This window comes from Schistocerca piceifrons, chromosome X, assembly GCF_021461385.2.
Source record: "Schistocerca piceifrons isolate TAMUIC-IGC-003096 chromosome X, iqSchPice1.1, whole genome shotgun sequence".
Lineage (NCBI taxonomy): Eukaryota > Metazoa > Arthropoda > Insecta > Orthoptera > Acrididae > Schistocerca > Schistocerca piceifrons.
In genome coordinates, this window is record NC_060149.1 from 768926991 (window position 1) to 768952212 (window position 25222).

A 25222-nucleotide genomic window follows, 5' to 3' on the forward strand; every position below is an offset into this window, starting at 1 on the left:
CATCATTTCATCATCATTCATGAAAGTGGCTGGAGTGGACTGTGTACAGATTGGGAATGTGTACGGGCGCTGATAACCGCGCAGTTGAGCGCCCCACAAATAAAACAACACCATCATCATCATCATCATCATCATCATCGAGGCTGGACCATTGGCTGTGTGGATGCCAGCCAGTCAGTGTGAAGTGTGGCGTCAGTTGAAGTTACAGTAAGTACTGTCAATTCATAACTGTGGAGGAGATCCCAGGAGGGAAGATATACAGGGTATATCAAAAATAATCATTCGATTTAAAAAAAAAATCATAACTATTACGTTATCTGAGATATGTGTGTGAACAACGTACTGTCGGAAAGAGAAAATACTCGAGTTTTACATGGTTCCCGCTAGGTAGTAGCAGTGTGTGCCCGCTTCAGTTCTAGTAAAACTGGTGTCGGAATAGAAGGCGTTTTGTGTTCTACGTTTTGCGCAGTGCAAGTCAGTAACAACTGTTCAGCGTGACTTTCGTACTAGATATGGTATGAATCCTCCTACAGCACAGAGCATTAGATGATGGCATGAACAATTCGGAGAAACAGGTTGTTCGTGTAAAACCAAATCGGCGGGCCGTTCCTAAGTGTCTGACACAGACGTCGAACGCATTCGCCATAGTTTCACAAGGAGTCCGTAGAAATCCGTTCACCGTGCAGCTCGGCAGCCCAACATGCCCCCGATGTCTGTCTGGCGTGTGCTGCGTCGACGTTTACACATGGAACCGTACAAAATGCAGCTACTGCAAGCTCTTCGTGAAGGTGACAAACAACGTGTGGAGTTCTGCAATTTCGTTCTTGGCAAGATGGAGGATGACAGTTTCCTTCCACGCTTAGTGTTTAGTGACGATGCAACATTCCATTTAAATCGAAAGGTGAACCGTCATAATGTGAGAATATTGGGTACGGAACAATCACAAAGTTGTACAACATGAGACGGACTCTCCAAATTTTAATGTGTTTTTTGCAGTTTCACGGGAAAAGGTGTATGGTTCATTTTTCTTTGCGGAGAACACTGTTAGAGGAAGTACGTATCTCGATATGCTTGAGAACTTCCTTTTCCCATAGTTGGACACTGATTCGAACGACTTCGTTTACCAATAGGATGGGGCACCACCACACTGGCATCTGGAAGTGCGGGAATTTTTAAAATAAAGGATTACTGAACGATGGATCGGTCGCAGAGGACCAAATGATTCAGCCTTACGTTACTGGCCTCCAAGGTCACAGGACCTGACTGTATGTGATTATTTCCTGTGGTGGGTTTATAAAAGACTGTTTGTGTGTCTCTGTTACCAACAACAATGAATGAACCGAGACACCGCATAACAGCAGCTGTGGAAGCTGTAACTCAAGACATGCTCGCTGCACTGTGGGAACAATTTGAATACCGCATTGACATATGCCGTGCATCTCAAGGGGCACATACTGAACACCTATGAAAGGGTATGAAAAAAACTTTTCCAGTATCCCGTTGATCAACAAACAAAATTCACTGTCTATGTTTATTATTTTAAGAAATATAGACGTGCCAAATCGGATGATTCTTTTTGATACACTCTGTATTACTAAAATCTACGGACAAGGCGACCACGTGCTACAACTCAGCATCTTAAATACACTAAGACGTCCAACCAGCACAGCAGCTAACTGGCCTAGAAGGAAAGGAAGGCGGATTAGAGTCTAACGTCTCGTCGTCAATACCGTCATTAGAGTCGGGACTGGCCTAGAGGCTTTTTGGTTGCCTCTATGTCACATATACCCAGTCAGATAGTGTGTCGTGGGCTTCAGGAGACTGGTTCATATACTTGGTAAAACGCCAGATGCATTCCCCTGATACAAAGGGTGAACGTGGCCCGACGAATGCGAGTGGCCTTCGGAACAGTAAGGTACTGCCTTGTTCACAGCTGAGTCGTGGTTCAGTCTGAAGAGTGAATCTTTCCGCTGCTCATCCGATGAGTTCCTGGGGCGCTTTACAACTCCGCTAATATTGTGGACAGGGATAACATCAACAGTGACCTCTTGTGGAGAGGCATATTGCTAGGAGCACGTAAGCTGCTCCCACTGCGACGGTTGCTGTCAACAGAAACAACATCCTTCTATGGTAGATGCGCTTAATTAGTGTCACACACGGTCCTATGTTCCATCTAAACAGTTGGTAAAAGAGTACCAGCAACAATGGGACATAACACATCTTTAGCGCCCAGCTTACTCCAAAGACTTAATCCGGATTTAATAGATAAAAAAATTGCTGTCCTAAGACGAGCCCTACGACTGCCATCATGAACCACTACTGAGCGCCAAAAGGCGATCGTTCAGCAGTGGAAGGCCTTGAGCCCGTTCTACACCGGACGTGTGAGCTTGCAAGATTACGTACGGTGCACTGGTTCCGCCGGTCTCCACCGTGTAAACGCGGGCCACTTGCATAAGATTCACGCGTTCGATTGTTTATAGACGAAATAGCATGGATCCTATTCTCACGCACATGAAAATGTCTCGCGCAAGCGCAGACGACCGAGTGGGGAGCCCAACTGACAAACAGCACGCAGTTCTTTGTGAATTCTCTCTCCCGCTCAGCGAAATATTTTAGTCAAAAAATGGCTCTGAGCACTATGGGACTTAACATCTGTGGTCATCAGTCCCCTAGAACTTAGAGCTAATTAAACCTAACTAACCTAAGGACATCACACACATCCATGCCCGAGGCAGGATTCGAACCTGCGACCGTAGCAGTCGCGCGGTTCCGGACTGAGCGCCTAGAACCGCTAGACCACCGCGGCCGGCTATTTTAGTCTGTTAGTGTCATAAATAGTTAACGGATGAAAAATCTGCTATAAACACTCATTGGAATTTAAACGATAAGAGGCTCGCGCGAGGAAACGAACGTAATTCAGCGATCCAGACAAGCTGCATGAAAACAATTAATACAGCTCAGTGTGTCCGTCTAAAACACAAATATTGCAATCATTACAAAAGGACATAAAATACTTGATATTCTCGAAACGGGTTCGATTCCCGGCGGGGTCGGGGATTTTCTCTGCCTCGTGATGGCTGGGTGTTGTGTGAAGTCCTTCGGTTAGTTAGGTTTAAGTAGTTCTAAGTTCTAGGGGACTGATGACCATAGATGTTAAGTCCCATAGTGCTCAGAGCCATTTGAACTATATTCTCGAAAAGTGAATTTAAGTCGCCGATTCACTTATTGGAAGATGACAACAAACGCAGTAGAAACGTAGAGCAGACGAATAGACACGTACGTACTGTGTAAACGCTTTTCTGTAGTTTGAGCGTCTATCGCGTGGAGTGCTGCTGAAGACGACTTTCTTGTTCGTGTCGCAAGTCCTGTTTAAAACGGGCTTTAGCGTAACCCAGGTTAGAAGGCCTTTACGAGTACTGCCTGCGAAACCGCCGCACGCACTACAAAAGTATGTACACCTCGGCGGAGGCAGACCACATACGGTGTCACCAACGGTTCATGGACTGTTTTTCGGTATACCTCGTACCCTGATGACTGTGCCACGTGTCACAAAGCAGCCAGGGAGTAGTTACCACTCCAGTTCATGAGAGAAACATGTAAAAGGGTAAAAAGCTAAACAAGTGGGGACTTCGCTCTTCCAACTGTATAAGAAAGTCAAAGAGTTTAAAAAAGGGCGTCACACTCTAATATCTTTTCAATCATGATCATGAGTATACTGAAATTCAGTAAGTACAAGGAAATTCACTAACTTATTCATAATTCCCACTTGTAGTGAACGGCAGCTTGCATTAAGAACAGTTAAACGCAAGATTATGTGCATGAACATAAGAACAAAATCCAGTAGCATCGATTACAGCTTTAGGGGTATGTCGCTGGCCTCAGTCACACCGATTAATTATCTAGCCTCTAGGCATAACACTATTACCCTATTTGAAGTGTAACGAAAAAAAAAATCAGTTGCAGGTAGGTAAAATTGGAGAATTTTGGAAAAGTGTAACGTGTCTGTTACAGAGAATCGGATCCAATATACTCGTACAATTTTTTTTTTTTTTTGGAGTACTGCTCCTGGGTTTGGAACTATCAATTCGGTCTACAGGAAAAGTAGAAAGGATTTCACAGGCGTGAAAAAACAGTTGTAATCGGCAGTTTCAGTCACGAACGACGCTACGCTGGAACGAAAACTGCTAAAAGAAATAATCGGTTTGTTGGTGTGATGGTTTAAGACTAAGACGGGAGAGTAGCTTGAAACGAAATTTACTTAGCCAATCGCATCTGACAGCGCTCTAAGGTCTTTACATTCCTTGGTAGGAATGTTAATCCTGGCACCGTTGAAAGAGAACGGAAAGAAGAACAATTTATTCAAAATATCACATGACGTTAAAATGACGTTTGGATTCCATGTAGTGACTACTTCCAGTTGTGATTTTACCTCTTGTTTTATTTTGACACGAGTTACACAGGGATGTAAACATGTTTCGTTTGGTGCATAGTTCCCTAATGTAAATACTGCATGTATAAAAAGCCTGTAAATAGTACTGTAAATAGCATTTGGAACACTTTTTACGTCTCTGGCAAATTAGCTTACGAGTTGCAGATTAGAGACTGCTTACTTGCTGCAACGAAGCACTTACGACACACTGTTGATATGAATAAGCCAGAATAACTTTAGAATGCCACTGTATTTGTTAAATGTGAAATTTCACACAGGAAATTTGTAGTATCCATAACTTGTAGAAGAGGGCCGACGTGTAAATATTTACACAGGCGTATCATTGAAGCGCATTCCTTACTGGATTCGAAATGTAAGGGGCTATATCTGAACTAGTGTGAAGGAATACCCGGCGGCCGGACTGATAGGGTGAAATGAGTTTTCCTATTAAAATATTGAGTTAAAACTACGGAACTTGTGAAATAAAAAATCTTCAGTAACGCTTCTTGGCAATCAGTTCATTTTGATCTGACTGACTTATTTATTAGTTTTTTTTCAGTCCCGAGGCTTTGTTGGCCAGCTCTGCAAGTGCTCTTATTTATTTTCTTCATTCAAGGTTTTCTTCCTTTAGACTGATTTGGTGGAAGTCAGTCTATTTCGTTTTCGGTTCATTTTCTGTTCGGACTATTGAGATTCTGACATCTGCTCCATTAACAGTTGGTTGTCGTGGAATATACGTCATCTGGTTGGTCCGCCAATTCAATCCACTTTAGGAGGCTGTTTGGGCAGCCACCCCAGTAGCTATGCTACCGCGGATTGGGTACTCACCGTCACTGGAGCAAACAAACCAGTGCGCCCGACGGAGAACGCATTTTCTCCCAGAGAAAAAGAAGCGACTACGTCCACCCGTTGGCTAGCATGTAGATGGTCGTGATGCGATGAATGGGGAACTCTGATGAGAGTTGGAATTTGGGAAGTAAGAAGTAGCGAAACCTTCGGCATGTCAAAAATGGAATCTCTACAGTATCGTATTTTTGGATGTTGATTCTCTTCTTCCTTTCCGTGTTTACTGAGAAAAATTGGAGAAATATTACGCCTTATGCAAGACAATGTTTGTTTTTCTTTAGCCACAATGTTTCAGCACTTTCTGTCCTGTCTTCAATGGGACATTTTTATTGTTCACTACGAAAATTATTATAATATTGTAACGTATTCATTTCAGCTTAAAGTTATTTTTTTACATATAAAGGAAAGATAATTAGGTGTCTAATTCTATGCTGGTGTACATTTATAATCAATGGCATATGTCACCTGAGGTACGAAATATTGTACTTTGATGCTACAGCAAAAACTTGGCCTAGAAATACTAGAATGGAAAACAAATATTTATATAATTTTACACATACCTCACATGATGCTAACAAGCCATTTTTATGATGGTAGCTTTACTACTACCACAAACTTTTACACCCTGTCATCTGAAAAGCTGCTATAAAAATGTATGATAGTTACAAACCAACCAGCATATAAGTAACTTCTCAGCATCGTGTAAGGTATGCGTAAACTATACATTTATATGATTTCCAGGTTAGTATTTCTAGGCCTAATTTTCGCCATTGCATAAATAGACAATATTTCGTGGATGAGTTCCGTAACATGTCATTAACTATTTGTGTACACCAACACAAAATCTGACACCTAATTATCACTATATATATATATATATATATATATATATATATATATATATATATATATATAATTTTCAAAAAAATGGCTCTGAGCACTATGGGACTCAACTGCTGTGGTCATAAGTCCCCTAGAACTTGGAACTACTTAAACCTAACTAACCTAAGGACATCACACACATCCATGCCCGAGGCAGGATTCGAACCTGCGACCGTAGCGGTCGTGCGGTTCCAGACTGTAGCGCCTTGAACCGCACGCCCCCTCCGGCCGGCCTAGTAATTTTCAAACGGAACGTGAAAAAATACCACCGAATATAGCACAGGAAGCGCTAAAACATGTCTGAGTAAAGAAAAACAGTGCCTTGTACAAACAGTGTGAGTGCAAGATAATATAAGAAATTCTTTTGGAGTATCTAGTCGCTTTCTTCATAAAACGCGCTAAGCAAAGCAAATACAGTGCACACAGCAATTTATGTGCTCGAATTTACAAGCAGTTTTTGTCATTATAATAGCAAATAATAAGCGCAAGCGAAGCCAAGACACGGACAGAACAGCATGCTGCAACATCTGCAGCAAATCTACATGCTCTTAATTACTGTCATGCGACTACAGCAAGCTAGTTTTCAGTTTGCGCCGTACAAACTGTCTATGATTGTCAGTTTGAAGAATAGCCCAGTCTGTCCGCTTCTTTCTTGCTCTTATCTGCGTTTAAAGTACCAGATGAGAATAACCGAAAGATATTTGACATTTTCTGCCTCATTCATAACGTGTGCCAGACCAGGGTCAACGCCGGAATCTTGCCTTTCACGGAATGGACATTAGGGTTTAACATCACACTGACAACGAGGTCATTAGAAACGGAGCAGAGGTCGGATTGGGAAGGGAAATAGGCCGCGCCCTTTTCATAAGAACCATCCCAGCATTTGCTTCACGCAATTTAGGGAACTCGCGGAAAGCCTTTCATGGGAAATGCTCTGCCGGCAAAAGCACTGCCCACGAAAAGCACGAGTCCCATTTGCATTCCTGGTCCGGCACAGTTTTAATCTGTCAGGAGTTTCACGATAGCGCACACTACGCTTCCTACGTGATAGGGCAACAGATTGTTACTCGTGCAGGATTAAGTTCAGATAATAAACTTCATAAAATCACTTTAAATAAAACGAGACATGAAAAAGTTAACTGTCGTAAAGGTGCGAAGATAAATCGCAGACGATAAGTAGACCACAGACAATAGGTTGTAATACTATAGTTGCTGAACTAATTACTTTGTTTATCTGAGACGGCACTGGCTAAAGTAGCCGTTTCCGGTTTGCAACGTATGTAGGAAGCTACATACTACGAAATAAGGCAAAACTTGTATCCGACGATGAAAAGAGTCTCTCTCTCTCTCTCTCTCTCTCTCTCTCTCTCTCTCTCTCTCTCTGTGTGTGTGTGTGTGTGTGTGTGTGTGTGTGTGTGTGTGTGTGTGTGGGCGCGCGCCCCAGGGAATTTGTTGAAAGCTGTGTTACTTTTCGCACAGAATTGCAACAAAACTGTTGTTGTCAGTTTTATACAGAATGAAGAATTATAGACTGTAGCTTTGTGCTACGAGTTGTCTTGTGCGTTGAACATACTGTGTAATGAAAAATAAAATGAGTGCAATTATAGACAAGTTGCTGGACCAGGCAAACGGAAAATAAAAGTAATGATGGGTGGATTAGATACGTGCGACGAACTCAAAGGAAAGGCAGATCTCGCAAGACATCATTCTTTCTTAGGAACTCGTACGCGTCGTTTTAATGTTGTTGAGTCCTGTTTGAAGGGTGTTACAGGCACCCAAACGTGTTGGAGAACTATACCCATACATTTCAAATTGCTTGTGTTGGTGTAGTTGAAACTAATGTTTCCTCGCCGTGTACGCTGCTTCGGTAACATCGTTGATTTTATGGGCGACAGCCGTTTTATGACCTCCAGTATCACCCGACTTAGGCACCTACATTTTTTGTAATTTACAGTAAGGCACTGAAATCGTATTCGGGAGGGGTGGCAAAGAAAAAACCGTTCGGCCATTCGAGGCTTCCCAGCATCACATAATGCGACTGCCGGTAGGGTTCCGTCAACAAGACCGCCTCATTTTTGTCCAAATGAACTTGTGCTTCGTGTCGCTAATGACCTCTATATGTCTTCAGGACGTTGAAATCCCAAGTTTTATTATATACTCTACAAAATTCAAACTCCAAAAGAATGTAATGTATGTGATCGGTTCCGGGGATTACTATGATCACCATTTTGCAAACTATACGCAGTGATGCCTCACGAATGAATACGTAATTCCTTTTGAAGTGTCGGCAGAAGTGCCAACACCGTGTTGTTTGAGGAAGCCGAAATGCACGCTATAAGCTCACGCAGGATTGCGTGAGGTCTGAAACAGGATACGTAATGAATGCTGTAAAGAAAAGTACGTAGCTGCTGGAATACTTATCTTTAATCCACAATTGGGGAACATTGGTCTTGTTGATACAGTATTATCATTTCAATATAACTTGGTGATGGCGCCTTGCTAGGTCGTAGCAATTGACTTAGCTGAAGGCTATTCTAACTATCTTCTCTGCAAATAAGCGAGGCTTCGTCAGTGTTGCATCGCTAGCTAAGTCGTCCGTACAACTGGGGCGAGTGCTAGTAAGTCTCTCGAGACCTGCCGTGTGGCGGCGCTCGGTCTGCGATCACTGACAGTGGCGACACGCGGGTCCGACATGTACTAATGGACCGCGGCCGATTTAAAGCTACCACCTAGCAAGTGTGGTGTCTGGCGGTGACACCACACCTTTATATTTTATTGTGTCACCTATTACCTGTCTCCTATGCGATGTTGAGTGGCACATTAGACCCAAGCTAAATGCTTTGTGGGACCAAATTAATCCTAGTTTCAATAACGTAAAGAAGCAGAGTCGAAGTGATCTTAGTGTGGCAATATGTCACCCAATTAAAGCCAACCTACCTTGTACTATACCTGTACACTTCAAAGGGGGATAGATAACTCCAAAATGGTGCGTCCGAAAACATGGGTTATTTGGGGTAAGATGGTCGCCTTTGGGTTATCTACCGTCCCTCTGAGTTAACGGCGGAGGTCCCGATTCACCCAGTGCGTTTGAACGCAACCAGACTTAAGTTCACGAAGCTGGTTGGCGATCTGCGGGAAGCTCCTACTTGAGTGGTCCCGTGGTAGGACTTGGCTGGGTGCAGGCTTGGCGCGCAGGCGTGGACGTGGCGTGGAACTTACCCCGACTCATTGTGCGGACCAGATGGCGAGGGCGCCTCTTGCTTGCATACTGCCAGGGACGGTAGCGTCAACAGGGCCTCGCTGCAAAAAACGTCTCCCGTTAATCGCTACTACCAAGTGCAAACTACACTGCAACAAAACTGCAAATACTGGCAACTGCCCACTGGGCCTGAAAGCTCGCCTACGCTCGCGTGTCCACACACTGTGTGCCCTCGCTACCGCAGCCAAGCTTTCCTACCCTTGGAGCTCAATGTCCCGCCGACAACGAGGTTAGTCTGTGAAAAGTGTAACCTCGCTGACATGGAAATTGTCTTACGTATGAACTACCAGCGACCTTTTTCTTTGCCTTTTTCAGAAGGGTACTGGAACGGAGGCGGCCAGCCTCACCACGCAGGATACGGCTGTAACACCGAACTTTCTCTTCCAATGTGGTCAACAAGAGAAATGGTACCTATATTCTGCGCTCCAAACTAAGCACCTATTGAAACAAAACTGACATTCGAAAGTAAGAACCGATTACATATTTCATAAAATCAGATCTGAAACTACTACACCCAAAGGTGTGGCTCAAATGGCTCTGAGCACTATGGGACTCAACATCTGAGGTCATCAGTCCCCTAGAACTTAGAACTACTTAAACCTAACCAACCTAAGGACATCACACACATCCATGCACGAGGCAGGATTCTAACCTGCGACCGTTGCAGTCGCGCGGTTCCGGACTGAAGTGCCTAGAACCGCACGGCCACCGCGTCCGCCACACCCAAAGGTGTTTTGAGTGGAGTCCATAGCAGAACAGGAATGGTTTTTCGTTCACAGTACTCGAACTAGAAAACTTTGAACAGCGTGCGACAACGGCACTGTGGCTGCATCTGCATTATTGATCGCAGACACTGGCAAACAACCTATTAACTTTTTTTTTTTTAAGCCGAGAGGCAAAGAAAAAGTGCGCAGGCAGTTCGTAATGGTATGGTTAGGTGAAACTTGGGAAGGAGCCAAGCACTAGTCTAGATAAGACGCTTAGGGCGTCAGCAAATCAACAAGATGTTTGCCACGTCGGTATATGTATACCTGCGAGTCGCAAACTCTAACCCAATCGCATCGCACCGCAAAATACAAAAGAAAAAACAGAAAACATACCTGAACTGATCAGTGTCCCAGTTCGCATGTAAGCCGCACGAAGGTGCCTATTAAGAGAAAATACAAACCCGAGCCGCTCCGCGGAATCAGTCTCTCGCGGCCATCACTCTCAGTCTGGTGCGCGTTTTGCTCAGTACAAGTGGCCTGCACTTATTACCGATTTAGAACAGCTTCAGTTCGTTACAGTTCTCGGAGCGACATGGACACACGTTTTATTTAAAACTTTCTGACAACTTTGGAGCTGCAGCGCCCAATGAGTATGTCTAGGCTCGTGAGCATTTTAGCTCATAGGTACCAAAATTTTTCCGATCGAGAGACTTTTAAGAAAGAAACATCACCATAAACCAATATAATAAGCGCTCAAATTGTTACAATGCCGTTAAAAATTTAAGGTGTTGGTAATTTTATTGAAACTTTTATGTGTAGTGCCCCGAAGTGCTGAGTGTCACCGAATGGAAACTCGTATTCTAAGAGGGTTGCAGTCTCACACATACCGCAGTTAGAACTAAAAAACGAAAATTCGAGCCAACAAGAAAAAGTACATGCCAACACAAGATGTCTCAGGAGGAATGGTCAATATTCAGGGATATCACAGCAACGACCATTCGAAGCAAAAAGTCTAGTAAAATGCATACCTTGAGGGCTATGAGCACTGAAACAAACCTCTCCTACTGCAAGCTCTCTGTCTCCACATTTTGGGAGGAGATAGTATGGATCAAAGCAAAACTTGTTTAGTAAACATCGGTTCCAAAATGCAGAACTTAGGAGCTATGCGGATTCGTTCAAAAGAAATGTGTTTGAGAGTAGCGAAGATTATGTGCTCATAGCTCCTACCGCATGCATTTTAGAGCCCACGTTTACTGGACTTTTTTTGTTCGAATGATTGTCCCTGTCATATCCCCGAATATTGGCCATTCTTCCTGCGACACCCTGTACAGAGACAGAGTTTAGGTGTAGACGCAAGGTATTAAACGACAGAGATATGGAGTTTAGATCAGGTGTGGACGCAAGGTATTAAGCGACAAGTCAAACCTAAGTATCGAGCGAGGTGGCACAGTAGTAACACTGCACCCGTGTTAGGAAGGACGGCCGTAAGGATCCCTGTACGACCGTCCCATCCGTTCTCTGTGGCTTTCCTTAATCACTTGAGGCAAGCGCCGATACGGTTAATTTGAGAAAAGGACACTCCAGATTTTCTTCACATCCTTGCTCTATCCGAGCTTGTGTCTCGTCTTATGATCTTATCATCGACGGGACGTTAAACCCTAAGCTTTCTCCCATACACCTGTCTTCCAAACGAAAGTTCCAGTGAGAGTGGCGGAACTGTTGTGTTCACGCCAGAGAATGATGACAGTATTTGGTTTGTGGGGCGCCAAACTGCGCGGTTATTAGCGCCCATACAAAGTCCCAATCTTTTCACTGTCCAGTCTCGCCACTTTACCGAATGATGATGAAATGAGGAGGACAACACGACCACCCAGGCCCCAGTCGGAGAAAATCCTCAACCCCGCCAGGAATCGAACCCGGGACCTCGTGATCCAGAGGTAGCAACGCTAGCCATTAGACCACGATCTGTAGATGCCAGAGACACAGAGGAATATGGCGACAGTGTGCACTTTTAGCCACAGTTAAACTTTGTGAGGTATTTTTGTTTTACTATAGTACTAGCACACATCACGTTTCAAGCATTTATTCACAGTGTAATATGTGTGAATTCTTGTCTCAACTAAGTAAACCCCTGACAGTCCTACGGCGCTTTACTTTTTGTGAAAATCTGATGCTGTATGCCTTTTTAGCAGTTGTGTTTCGGCGTCCACATAAGATCAGTCATTTAATCAGCCACTTTTTAAAACTGAATCCTCTGGACAGATACATTTTCTGACAGTTTTTTGTTACTTTTGTAGTCCATTTCTGTATGAAAAAAGCACTGAGAATTTCACGGAGTTATTATCTCATTATATTCTTCGCAGCATCGCAGACATTTCACATTTTAGGCTATTGCCGTAGAACATTTATTGCGAGCGTACTACTGCTTCTTTGGACCATCGTTTTCTTTCCTCCGTAATCTGCAATCATTTTAACATTTTGTAAGAATTCTCTGACACAACAATTGCTCATTTCACCTCGTCTTTCTCAACACACTGAATGACCTTGTGATAATTTTCCATTCAATACGTGCTACTTAAAAACGCCAATTACTATGAAATGGAATGTGGTTGGGCAAAGTCAACTGAACATGTTCGTTCCCTCTGCCTTCGAGACTACAGATTCGACTTGATAAAACGAAGTTGTTTGCCGAGTAAAGCCGTACCACGTCGCCATCCGAGAGGCCACGAGGCTGCCAGTCAACGCTTCTGTGTCTGATGCTCCATCGATTTGTTTTGCTCCCAATTCATTGCCAGGGTATGCCATCGACATATATACTCAGGTCTACTTGATAAGGGTCTCAAATACTGCAACAATATTCTAGAATTTATCTTTCTAATTTCTTGTACGCGGATTCCCTAACAAGGAAACATCACCAACTTGACCTCATATTTTAAGGAGAAAAAAGCACACTAGCAAGATACCAGCCCCAGCAATCGATCCTGCTTGCAGATTTCACCCGTAATTCCGACAATAAGCAGTTATAGCCTTCAGAACGCACAGCTTTAAAATACTCGTGCGCACCGGTTGTTTGTCGTTCGCTTCGCCTAACTGCTTCAGCCTAATACGAAGTAGTACTGTGCAGCAGAGTGGCAAGCAGAGCCCTCATACTCGCGAGATGTTCAAGACTAGGGCAGATTAAGGAGGAAGGAGTGACGCCTGCCCAACTTGTCTTGAAATATTGTTCGGGAACATGTGACACCCACGTGTAAACGTGGTAAGTAAAACGAGAATGTAATATGTCAACCTCATACACATAAACGTTCAATAGTACTTTAACAATACTGTCGTACTGATATTTTGCAGCAGTTTTATACAGGGTGGTCCAATGATAGTGACCGGGCCAAATATCTCACGAAATAAGCATCAAACGAAAAAACTACAAAGAACGAAACTCGTCTAGCGTGAAGGGGGAAACCAGATGGCGCTATGGTTGGTCCGCTATATGGCGCTGCCATAGGTCAAACGGATATCAACTCCGTTTTTTTTAATAGGAACCCCCATTTTTATTACATATTCGTGTAGTACATAAAGAAATATGAATGTTTTAGTTGGACCACTTTTTTCGCTTTTTGATAGACGGCGCTGTAATAGTCACAAACATAAGTACGTGGTATGACGTAACATTCCGCCAGTGCGGAAGTTACAACATAAAAGTAATAACAGATAAAATATTTATGATCCCAAAACAAGTCAAGCCATAAGTTTAAGTAAACGCAGTCAACAATACAGCATAAGAATCAGCTTAATTTTTCAAGGAAATCCTCAACCGAACAGAAGGAGTGATCCATGAGGAAACTCTTCAGGTTAGATTTGAAAGCGCGTTGATTACTGCTAAGATTTTTGAATTTTTGTTGTAGCTTATTGAAAATGGGTGCAGTACACTTTTCTGCACAAGAATTAACGAAGTGCGATTCAAACGCAGATTGGATTTCTGCCGAGTATTGACTGAGTGAAAGCTGCTAATTCTTGGGAATAAACTGATATTGTTAACAAGAAACGATAGTAAAGAATATATATATTGAGAGGGCAATGTCAAAATACCCAGACTGGGGGTAGATAAGAGGTTTTCGTACTTGCACCACTTATTGCCCGAAATGCCCGTTTCTGAGCCTAAAATATCATTTTAGAATGGGAAAAGTTACCCCAAAATATAATAGCATACGACAAAGCGAATGAAAATAAGCAAAGTAGACTAATTTTCGTGTCGAACGATCACTTACTTCAGATACCGTTTGAATAGTAAAAATGGCAGCATTAAGTCTTTGAACAAGATCCTGAACGTAGGCTTTCCACGACAGTTTACTATCCATCTGAACACCTAGAAATTTAAATTGTTCAGTTTCATTAATCATATGGTCATTCTGTAAAATTAAAACATCGGCTTTTGTTGAATTATGTGTTAGAAACTGTAAAAACTGAGTGTTACTGAGATTTAGCGTTAGTTCATTTTCTACAAGCCATGAACTTATGTCATGAACTGTCCGCCCCGGTAGCTGAGTGGTCAGCGTGACAGACTGTCAAGCCTAAGGGCCCGGGTTCGATTCCCGGCTGGGTCGGAAATTTTCTCCGCTCAGGGACTGGGTGTTGTGTTGTCCTAATCATCATCATTTCATCCCCATCGACGCGCAGGTCGCCGAAGTGGCGTCAAATCGAAAGACCTGCACCAGGCGAACGGTCTACCCGACGGGAGGCCCTAGCCACACGACATTTCCATTTTTTTATGTCATGAACTGCACTATTTGAACCCGAGCCAATGCTGCACACAAGATCCTTTACTACCAAGCTAGTGCCATCAGCGAACCGAAATATTTTAGAATTACCCTAATACTAGAGGGCATATCGTTTATATAAATAAGTGTAAGTAGGCTGTTTAGGTTTTTATATTGGTAACGCCACGTAGCGCTCTGTATGAAAATCACTGGCTGTGCTGTGTGCAGTTTGTGGCTGGTTTGCATTTTTGTTGGCTATTGTAGTGTTGGGCAGTTGGGTGTTAATAGCGCGTAGCGTTGCGCAGTTGGAGGTGAGCCGCCAGCAGTGGTGGATGTGGGGAGAGATGGCGGAATTTTGAGAGCGGATGATCTGGACGTGTGTCCATCAGAGACAGTAAATTTGTAAGGCTGGATGTCATGAACTGATTATATATATATATTAATTATGACCTTTGAACAATATTAAGGTAAATACATTGTTTTTCTCTATCAAAATCTTTCATTTGCTAACTATGCCTATCAGTAGTTAGTGCCTTCAGTAGTTAGAATCTTTTATTTAGCTGGCAGTAGTGGCGCTCGCTGTATTGCAGTAGTTCGAGTAATGAAAATTTTTGTGAGGCAAGTGATTGATGAAAGGTATACATTATTGTTAGTCAGGGCCATTCTTTTGTAGGGATTTTTGAAAGTCAGATTGCGTTGCGCTAGAAAATAGTGTGTGTCAGTTTAGTTTTGATCAGAATAGGTAAAGAGCGAAATGTCTGAGTACGTTCAGTTTTGCTCAGCTGTTTGAAAATCAAATAATGTAAGAGATTTATCAGCACAGTAATTCAATAATTTTTCTAAGGGGACGCTTCATATGTCGACCCTTAGCCGAGGATACCTCACTGGAATCTTCTGATTTTTTTCTTGTAGTTTGTGTAATTAATGTAGCTATTGTTTATTGCTAACGCGTAATCATAGAGAGAATTTCCTTTGTAGCTGTAGTTTTTCATTATTGTACAGTAAAACAGTTGTGGCATGCATGTAGATTTGCACCAAGTATTTCGCAGCTGCGCTTGCAATTAACTAGATATTATTTTCGGTGCTATGTTAATGTGTTTTCTTATTTTGCTCTTCAAATTGTGCTTTTCTGTGTTATCGTGTGAAATATTGTGACAATAACGGCGTGTGAAAAACGTAACACTAGGCTCCAAAGTAAAGTGAGAAATAATAGTGACGATGAGCGTAGCTTATCAGCACCACTGTGTTATGAATTAACAGACATTCAAAGTGGTAATTTGGTAATTGTGCATAGGGAAATGGAGCGGACGGCAAATAATGGCGTAGACAATGAAACAATTAGTGAACAGGGAAGCATTATCGATCGATCGGTCGGCAACAGCTCGCCTCAGGAATCTTAAATGACAGAGGACAATCTCGCAAATACAGTAGATTCAGGTTTTGGGTCCTCACCGTTTTCTCAAATAAGTCAAGACACATTTTCTGCTTGTCAAAATGTGAATGTTGCCGGTGCAAATTCACTGCCGAAAAGCACCGAGGAACATGTTTCAGACACCAGTGCATTGTTATTACAATTAATACAACATATTGGACAAACACAGCAATAGCTTCAAAAGTTAGACACAATGGAACAAAATCTACGAAAGTTAGACAGAATGGAACAAAATCTTCAAAAGTTAGACACCACGCTTGAACAAACACGTGAAGGTTTAACTACTGAGTTACATAAAATCGAATCGAAATGTCAAAAAGTCTGTAATGACGTAAAAACACAAATTTGTGAGCATTTCCAACCTATTTTTTCGCGGCATGAAAATACATTACAGAATCACGAAGCAGCCATAAAAGAACTGCAAACTATTGTTCATGAAAATCATGAGACCTTGCAAGCTAAGATTGGCTCAGTTGCATCTACCGATTCGGTTGCGCAACTTGCAAAAACTCAGGAAAACTTAAAGGACACAGTAGGTACGATTTCAGCACAAATGGACACTCAAACTTGGTTCAGAAAAACACACTGAGGAAATAAGTTCACTATCGGAGAAAGTAGACGAACTTTCGGATCAGTTCACTAACTTATCTACAATGATGATCTGAATGACAAGACCTGTAGCCTTCACTGACACAGAAGAGTACGAACAAATGAGGAAATTCAAACAAAAGCAGAATCAAATAAATACGCAACACCAAAGAGAAATCCGGGAAGTACAAGATCAGTACACAGGTAATACAAGAATTTCATATTTCAGAGGACACTCGCGCTCCAATACGGGAAGAGGGGCATAGAAATACGGAACAGCCACTAAATAATAACACAGGGCACTTCGGAAATTATGAAAGAAATTGGCAAGGTACACCGAATTTTGAGATGGAACCGCCGAAACGACGTAACAATGATCGACATGCGACTAGCCGACATGATGATTTTGACTATAAGCTGTTTATTACTACACGTAAATTCAAAACATTTAAGAATTCCGGCAACAACATTCATCCACAAGCGCGGCTTCATCAATTCTCTCATTGTGATTCTTGAGTTTCTCCCGGCGTATTTGATAATCAAAATATCCACGGGTATGCTGCCGGTCTATAGTGTCCATCGGGCACAATATTTCGGCGATCATACATGTCGCCATCATCAGGTGAACTGACGGACTGAGCTCCGGTGAACGTGCCGGCACGGAGATCCGTACGCTGATTCCGCCCATAAGAAGGCTACGGGACGTCAAACAGCTAAGTTCTCACGTCTCCTTGACAAACCATCTCTGCAGGTTCCGTGCAAGACTGTCATCAATTTGAGTGGCATGGTGTTGAGTGATGATGCGGTCTCGGTTTTGCAGAAAGGTCTCAACTTCGCTCCCACCCCCAAGTTCACTCCGGTCGCAGAAATTGTTAGTGCTGTTGAACAGGTTGCAGCTCGACTTCCGCCAGAATCAGCCGAGGAAATACGTCGTGAAACTTGTCGTGCGTTGACGAAGTCCAAGCCGATGAAGTCAAATATCGGCAGTAAAGAGAGGGCGGCCATTCGTGATCTGAGGGAGCGCTCTGAAATTGTTGTCTTACCGGCTGACAAACGCAATGCTACAGTTGTTGTCTCCCATAAGGACTACACTGATAAGATGCAGAGCCTGCTAAATGACGATTCCTACCGGAAGATCGGCGTTGATCCTACAAAGAAGGTGGAGAACAAGACGAGGGCGCTTCTCAAGGACGCAGATTTACCGGAGGGTGACGCTAAGAAATTGTTACCCCAAGGTCCGGTACCGCCTAGACTATATGGACTCCCGAAGGTTCACAAAGAGGGGGTACCATTACGCCCCATTGTCAGCAACATCAGGGCACCTACATATTTGTTGGCCAAATACCTGACGGGAATATTAAGTCCTTATGTGGGTAAATGCCCTCATCACATCCGTAATTCCGTGGATTTTGTTAAACGCCTTGATAGCTTCAGGTTGGATGAGTCAGATATCATGGTGAGTTTTGACGTCGTTTCCTTGTTTACGAGGGTACCCCTGCGAGAGTCACTAGAATTGATTAGTCAGAAGTTTGACGAGAAGACCACTGAACTTTTTAGCCATGTCTTGACTTCCACGTATTTTCTTTTTAATGGAGAATACTACGAACAAACGGAGGGAGTCGCCATGGGTAGCCCACTCTCACCGGTGGTAGCGAATTTGTACATGGAGAACTTCGAGGAGGAAGCCCTGTCGTCATCCGTATGGAAACCTACTTGCTTTTTCCGTTACGTGGACGACACGTTCGTCATCTGGCCACATGGTATGGATAAACTCCTTGACTTCCTTACACATCTAAACTCCATACACCCCAACATCAAATTCACTATGGAGACTGAAACGGGGGGTAAATTACCTTTCCTTGACGTCTTGGTCAAGAGAAGGGCTGACGGCACCCTAGGTCATGGGGTGTATCGGAAGCCTACGCACACTGATCTGTATTTGCACGCAGACAGCTGCCACCATCCCTCACAGAGGAATGGGGTACTTAAAACTCTAATACGTAGGGCGCGCACTATCTCTGACGCAGAGAGTCTACCCCAGGAATTGGAACATCTGAGAACTGTATTTCGAAAAAATGGGTACTCAGAGTGGCAGATTCAACGTGCTCTCCGCCCAACCACTGCAGCACAACCTGTTGAGATGGATGAAGTCACGAGGGAGGAGGTAGGCACTGCATTTATTCCATACACAGGCGCACTCTCGGGGAAAATCGCCCGCATTCTGAAGAAACACCGGGTCGGAACTGTGTTTTGTCCTTCAAATAAAACTCGTGCACTGGTGGGGAGCGCCAAAGATGACCTCGGTTTGAGGAAGGCCGGCGTGTACCAGATTCCGTGTCAATGTGGCAAGTCGTATATTGGTCAGACGATGCGTACCGTCGAGGATCGATGCCGTGAACACCAGAGGCACACTCGACTGATGTATCCGAGCAAGTCGGCGGTCGCTGAACATTGTTTGTCGGAAAATCACGCCATGGAGTATGACCGCACGAGGATTCTGGTACAGACGTCGAGATACTGGGACAGCGTTGTTAGAGAGGCCATCGAAATTCGCACCAATGACGACCTCATAAACCGTGACTGTGGCTATAATCTTAGCAAGGCTTGGGAACCAGCGATCGGGTTAATCAAGAGTAAATAGAGCAAACGTATAGTTGTGACGACCACGGCGGACAGAGCCATCACACCGACGTCATCTCAGACGCCGTCGCAATCTGTTCCACCGCGCGACCGTGGCGCGGGGCGCGGACGGTGGAGGGAGCGCGCCGCGGGCGGAGGGTATTTAAATCGGCCGCCGTCGCGACCGAACCCAGTTCCCTCTGAGCAGCCATAGCGTACGGATCTCCGTGCCGGCACGTTCACAGGAGCTCAGTCCGTCAGTTCACCTGATGATGGCGACATGTATGATCGCCGAAATATTGTGCCCGTTGGACACTATAGACCGGCAGCATACCCGTGGATATTTTAATTCTCTCATTGTTTTCCTCCCAACTGGTCATTAGAGCACAGATTAGAATTTATGTGTGGCTACTTAGAGAATGAACCAGCTGTAAGAATGCGATCGGTCATTCACGATTGCCACAGTGAAGGAGAATTTTACCATGCATTCCTCTCAGCATATTGGTCTCAAGCCACACAAGACCGAGTAAAACATAGCATCATAATGATGAAACATTTCGAACAATCTGAATTTTCCAGTCTTGTGAAATATTGTGAAGACATGTTGCACAAGAATCAGTACCTGTCAAACCCTTAGAGCCCCTCAGAACCCATCCGCGTTTGCTTAATCAAATTACCTGAACATTTACGACGTATTATTTTGGCAGGACGTTGCAAAGACGACATTGAAGCTTTTCAGGGACTCTTACAAGAATTAGAAATTGACACTGACAATCGCGGAACGCGAAAACAGGAACACAACAATTACAGGTCAAATCCGACACAATTCCGTGATGAAAGAAATAATAACTGGACACGACAAGGCTATTCTTACAACGCAAATCGTGACCAAAACAGACACCACCCGTATTGCAACCACTGGCAGAGTAATAATAATCACAGGGAAAGATTACCTCTCCGTGGCAATGACTATGACATTCAGAGAAATAGACAATATGGGAACCAAAATAATTATTATCAAGGGAGACAGAACAATTTCAGACGCAACGGTCCACAGCGCAGTTACTATTCCGGGAGAAATTCTCCACCACGTGACCGACAAAAAAGGAACCACGGAAACTACCGACATGACGACAGACGATATAATTGTAACGACAGACCTGAATTTCATCAGAACTGGCGGGATTCAAACAGGGCAGGGCCCTCTCGATAAGGTGAATTTGTAGAAGTTAGGTACCCCTACAGCACACCGGTGCGTCGACGAGATTCTACGCCCTGTTTCGTTGCCCTTTAAGGCAAGTCATCCAGGGCTTACATTCCACCAAGATAATGCCCGCCCGCACGTGGTGAAAGTTCCTGCTGCTTGTCTTCGTGCTTGCCACACTCTACCATGGCCAGCAAGGTATCCAGTTCTCTCTCTAGCTGACAACGTTTGGAGCATTTTGGACAGGGCCCTCCAACCAGCTGAAGATTTTGACGATTGAACGTACTAACTGGGCAGAACTTGGCACGATATCCCTCAGGGAGGACATCCAAACCACAAATCAATGCCAAGCCGATTGACAGCTTGCGTAAGAGCCAGAGGTGGACCAATGTGTTACTGACTTGCTCAATTTCTGAAGCTCTTTATCTTGAACAAATCTTCCAGCTTTTCTCAAATTTTTTGTTTGTCTGTACATGTACATCATATGCACCGACTTCCGTCCCATTCGGACAGTTCCTTCGTGGTGCATCTTTTTATGACTTAGATTGTACATCAAAATCGAAATGAATAAACCAAAGCAACTAAAAAATTATTACGAAATGAAGTTAACGATTTTCGATTTACATATAATCATACCAATGATGTTCAAGAATAGTGCCACTCCTGCAAATGCACTTCACTTTAACACTGCCAGCTTTAGAATCCAAAGAAAACTACACGCAACAGCCATGTTAATAATTAAATGGCGTTACGCTAGTTCTCTTACGACACACTTATTGATTTCATTGATTTACATTGCATTTGTGAATCGCAATACGAAAGTGTTGACAATAAAGACATCTCTGGCACCAGCTACAGGTTTGAAACAGCGCACTTTGACACAACGAACTAAGCACTGTAGCTTGTCGTTTCGGCGACATTATAAACACGAACCTCTTACTCCGCTGTAGAATGCTTCACGCTCGGGCATTGGAGGCTCCTGTCAGGCGGAGCGAATGACAGACAATCAGTGTGCGCTGGTGTTTAAAAGCTGTACATTCACAAGTCCGTAACTGCGCACTATCAAGAATTATGGCCCAAATTTTCACTTGGGGTCGAATTCTGGGGCTGATATGTTTTAAGTGTGCTTTCTTATCCTTAAAATATGCTGTCAGATTGATGATATTTTCTTATAATAGATGCGTTATACTTTTTCCAGAACCATTACCAAAGATCTGCCTCCCATTAGGCACCCCTAATACAGATTTCGCCTGACCGATCTATTTCATATTGTTTCGTATTATTAACCGTTGGTATTTACGCTATGTGACTTTATCATTGATCTTGTAATCACATCCTGTACTATCATGTTCTTTTCTTTATGAGCCTTAGCTTGCATTTATTCACAGAATGGAGAAAAAATCCGGACAGTTTGGTCACAGCAGGACAGGGGATGGCGAGTAGACTAAATTTTCCCAGACAATCATAGATTGCAAATACGAGGGCATGCTGGAATGTATTGCCTCCGAATTTTTTGTGAGAAAACTCTTCAAGCTTTTTCAGTGAAGCTAACTTTATTAACATTCCACATCTTTGTTTTTCATATTTATTTCTCAACGCAGTCACCCTGGCGACAAATACAGTTCTCTAACGAGAATACCGTTTGTTGATACCACCACTTGTTTGACTTTATTGACAGAGCCACAACCTCACCTCAGCTTGCATCGCTTAAAATGGCTCTGAGCACTATGGGACTCAACTGCTGTGGTCATAAGTCCCCTAGAACTTAGAACTAATTAAACCTAACTAACCTAAGGACATCACACACATCCATGCCCGAGGCAGGATTCGAACCTGAGACCGTAGCAGCCCCGCGGTTCCGGACTGCGCGCCTAGAACCACTAGACCACCGCGGCCGGCTTGCATCGCTTATTCACTACCAAAGTGAAGTCCTAGAACGCGCTCTTCAAATTTTGGTAACAGATGAAAATCGAATGAGGCTAAGGCGGGACTGTATGGAAGATGATGAATGGCAGTGAACCCAAGGCGCCGGATTGTTACAGATGTCAAAATGGTTCAAATGGCTCTGAGCACTATGGGACTCAACTGCTGAGGTCATTAGTCCCCTAGAAATTAGAACTAGTTAAACCTAACTAACCTAAGGACATCACAAACATCCATGCCCGAGGCAGGATTCGAACCTGCGACCGTAGCGGTCTTGCGGTTCCAGACTGCAGCGCCTTTAACCGCACGGCCACTTCGGCCGGCCTTGCAGATGTCGCAGAACTCGTGTGTGATCTGGCACTTTCATGCTGAAAGAGAGAGTGCTCCATGTGTAGACGAACTCTTTTTGCGGTTAGAAACTCGATACAGCGTGCTGTTCTGACACACCGAGAAAGTGACGTTACACACGGCCTTGTTACACGTTGCAATTCGGAGCCCTCACCGGCAGAGGGCTGCAGATACGTAGAGATGAAAATAACGATGTAGAGTGTCAATAACGATTGTTTTATTCAAAAAGCTTTACGAGTTTTCACATACTTTTAAGCACGCCATCGTACACAGTTGTTGAGCTATAGCTATAAATCAACAGCCAATTAGGGACGTGGGCGCGCTAGTGTGTGAATTAAAACAGCTTGCCCCGGCTAATATCTGTTATGCTAAGCAGCGCAGTTGCGTTAACGGCCTAATTAAATTAAATGATAATTGTTTAAGCGCAGCTATCAACGATAGACGAATTTCAAACTCCCGTCCATGGTTAGTTACGTTAGATGCAAATTCTCTGGTATGTTTACTGTGTAAAGGATGACTATTAAGTCAGCTAAGCTTGAAGGACCAGAGCACAACACAGCAACACCTCTGTCGAACGAAACGGCACTGCTAGATACACTCAACCACGTTCGCTATCACGCACTGTCTGTGGTTTTAGGGTCATAGTTACACAAAGGTGCATTTCCTACCTACGGTTATGAGCAAAATCTTGCCTGATTCGACGTACCTTACACTGCTCTGACCTTACCAGATTATTTTACTCCATCCAGTTCATCTAGAGACAGGCGCCATTCATTAGACGTGGAAATATGAGGGCTATTCGGAAAGTAAGGTCCGATCGGTCGCGAAATGAAAACCACAAAATTTTTTACTCGCAACAATTAGCCACACCTTCCAGCTACCTCTCTAAATAGTCGCCACTCCGACTTAAACATTTGTCGTGGCGCTGTATAAATTTTCCAGTACCCTCGTCTCAGAAAGCAGCTGCCTGTGCTTTCCGCCAATTCTCTAAGCTGGGATGAATTTCGTTGTTTGTGCCAAAATGTTGTCTTCATAGCCGGCGGTTCTTGTGAGCAGATATGAACAGCGGAGGGAGCCAATTAAGGGCTGTATTACGAGTGATCAAACACTTCCCACCGAAAACGCTGCAGGAACGTCTTCATTGCCCCTGCAGAATGCGGCTGAAAATTTTATCGAAGAAAGAAACGCATGACATTTATCTTATGTGGGCTGCATAGCTTCAGGCGAAATCTCTCACTAGATTCACATACTTGGCGGGAGACACTGTTGTTTTAGGCATTTCTACGTGATCACTTTGCGCTCTGAACTGAAAAGAGCGACGCGAAGCGATCGACAAGCACACGAAAGACACTGTCCAACACATCTGTGCAAAGTTCCATCGGATTTTCACAGTGGTTTCCATTTCGCCTCTAATCGGACCTCACTTCCCGAATACGCTTCGTACCACATTTCATTTAGCTCTCCTGATCCTTTCTGATATCTACATCTACATACTCCGCAATCCACCATACGGTGCGTGGCGGAGGGAACCTCGTACCACAACTAACATCTTCTCTCCCTGTTCCACTCCCAAACAGCACGAGGGAAAAATGACTGCCTATATGCCTCTGTACGATCCCTAATCTCTCTTATCTTTGTGGTCTTTCCGCGAAATATAAGTTGGCGGCAGTAAAATTATACTGCAGTCAGCCTCAAATGCTGGTTCTCTAAATTTCCTCAGTAGCGATTCACGAAAAGAACGCCACCTGTCCTGGAGAGACTCCCACCCGAGTTCCTGAAGCATTTCCGTAACACTCGCGTGATGATCAAACCTACCAGTAACAAATCTAGCAGCCCGCTGGCATAAAAAAACTCCAACGCAGACATTAGCTGTAAACAATAACCTTTATTCAGAAAGTAACAGTACCTTTCCCCTTACAAAATGTCATATACACACTATTTCGTACAACAAATGTTACATATTTAACTTCACTCTGAACATTATCAGTTTTCTCAGGTTCATCACCAGCAATTTGAAGACCAATATAAAATGGATTAGTACCTTGAAACAAACGATTCTTAGCTTTACACTGACTTTCCAAATCTGTCCATGATTTAACTTTCGATATATCAGCACTTGTTTCAGGTTTAGAATATGTTACAAACTTAAATCTATTCTTCCTACTATATTTACGCCATGGAACACATGCAGAACGCTCCGGATTAAGATCAAAAGCACCAATTACAGGCTATAC

The 25222-nt window shown here is 43.6% G+C and overlaps 1 protein-coding gene across 5 annotated transcripts in view; it reads right to left on the reverse strand.

Moving 5' to 3' along the window:
• Positions 1 to 25222, reverse strand: part of LOC124722065 (transcription factor CP2) — an 881222-nt gene that overhangs the window by 252164 nt on the left and 603836 nt on the right. For 4 of the 5 annotated variants that reach the window (XM_047247260.1, XM_047247261.1, XM_047247262.1 and 1 more), the window contains one exon: positions 9377 to 9457. The exons of the other annotated variant lie outside the window; for it this stretch is intronic. In XM_047247260.1, coding sequence (XP_047103216.1) covers positions 9377 to 9457 — 81 coding nt within the window. The remainder of the gene's footprint in view (positions 1 to 9376; positions 9458 to 25222) is intronic. 5 annotated transcript variants of the gene reach the window in all.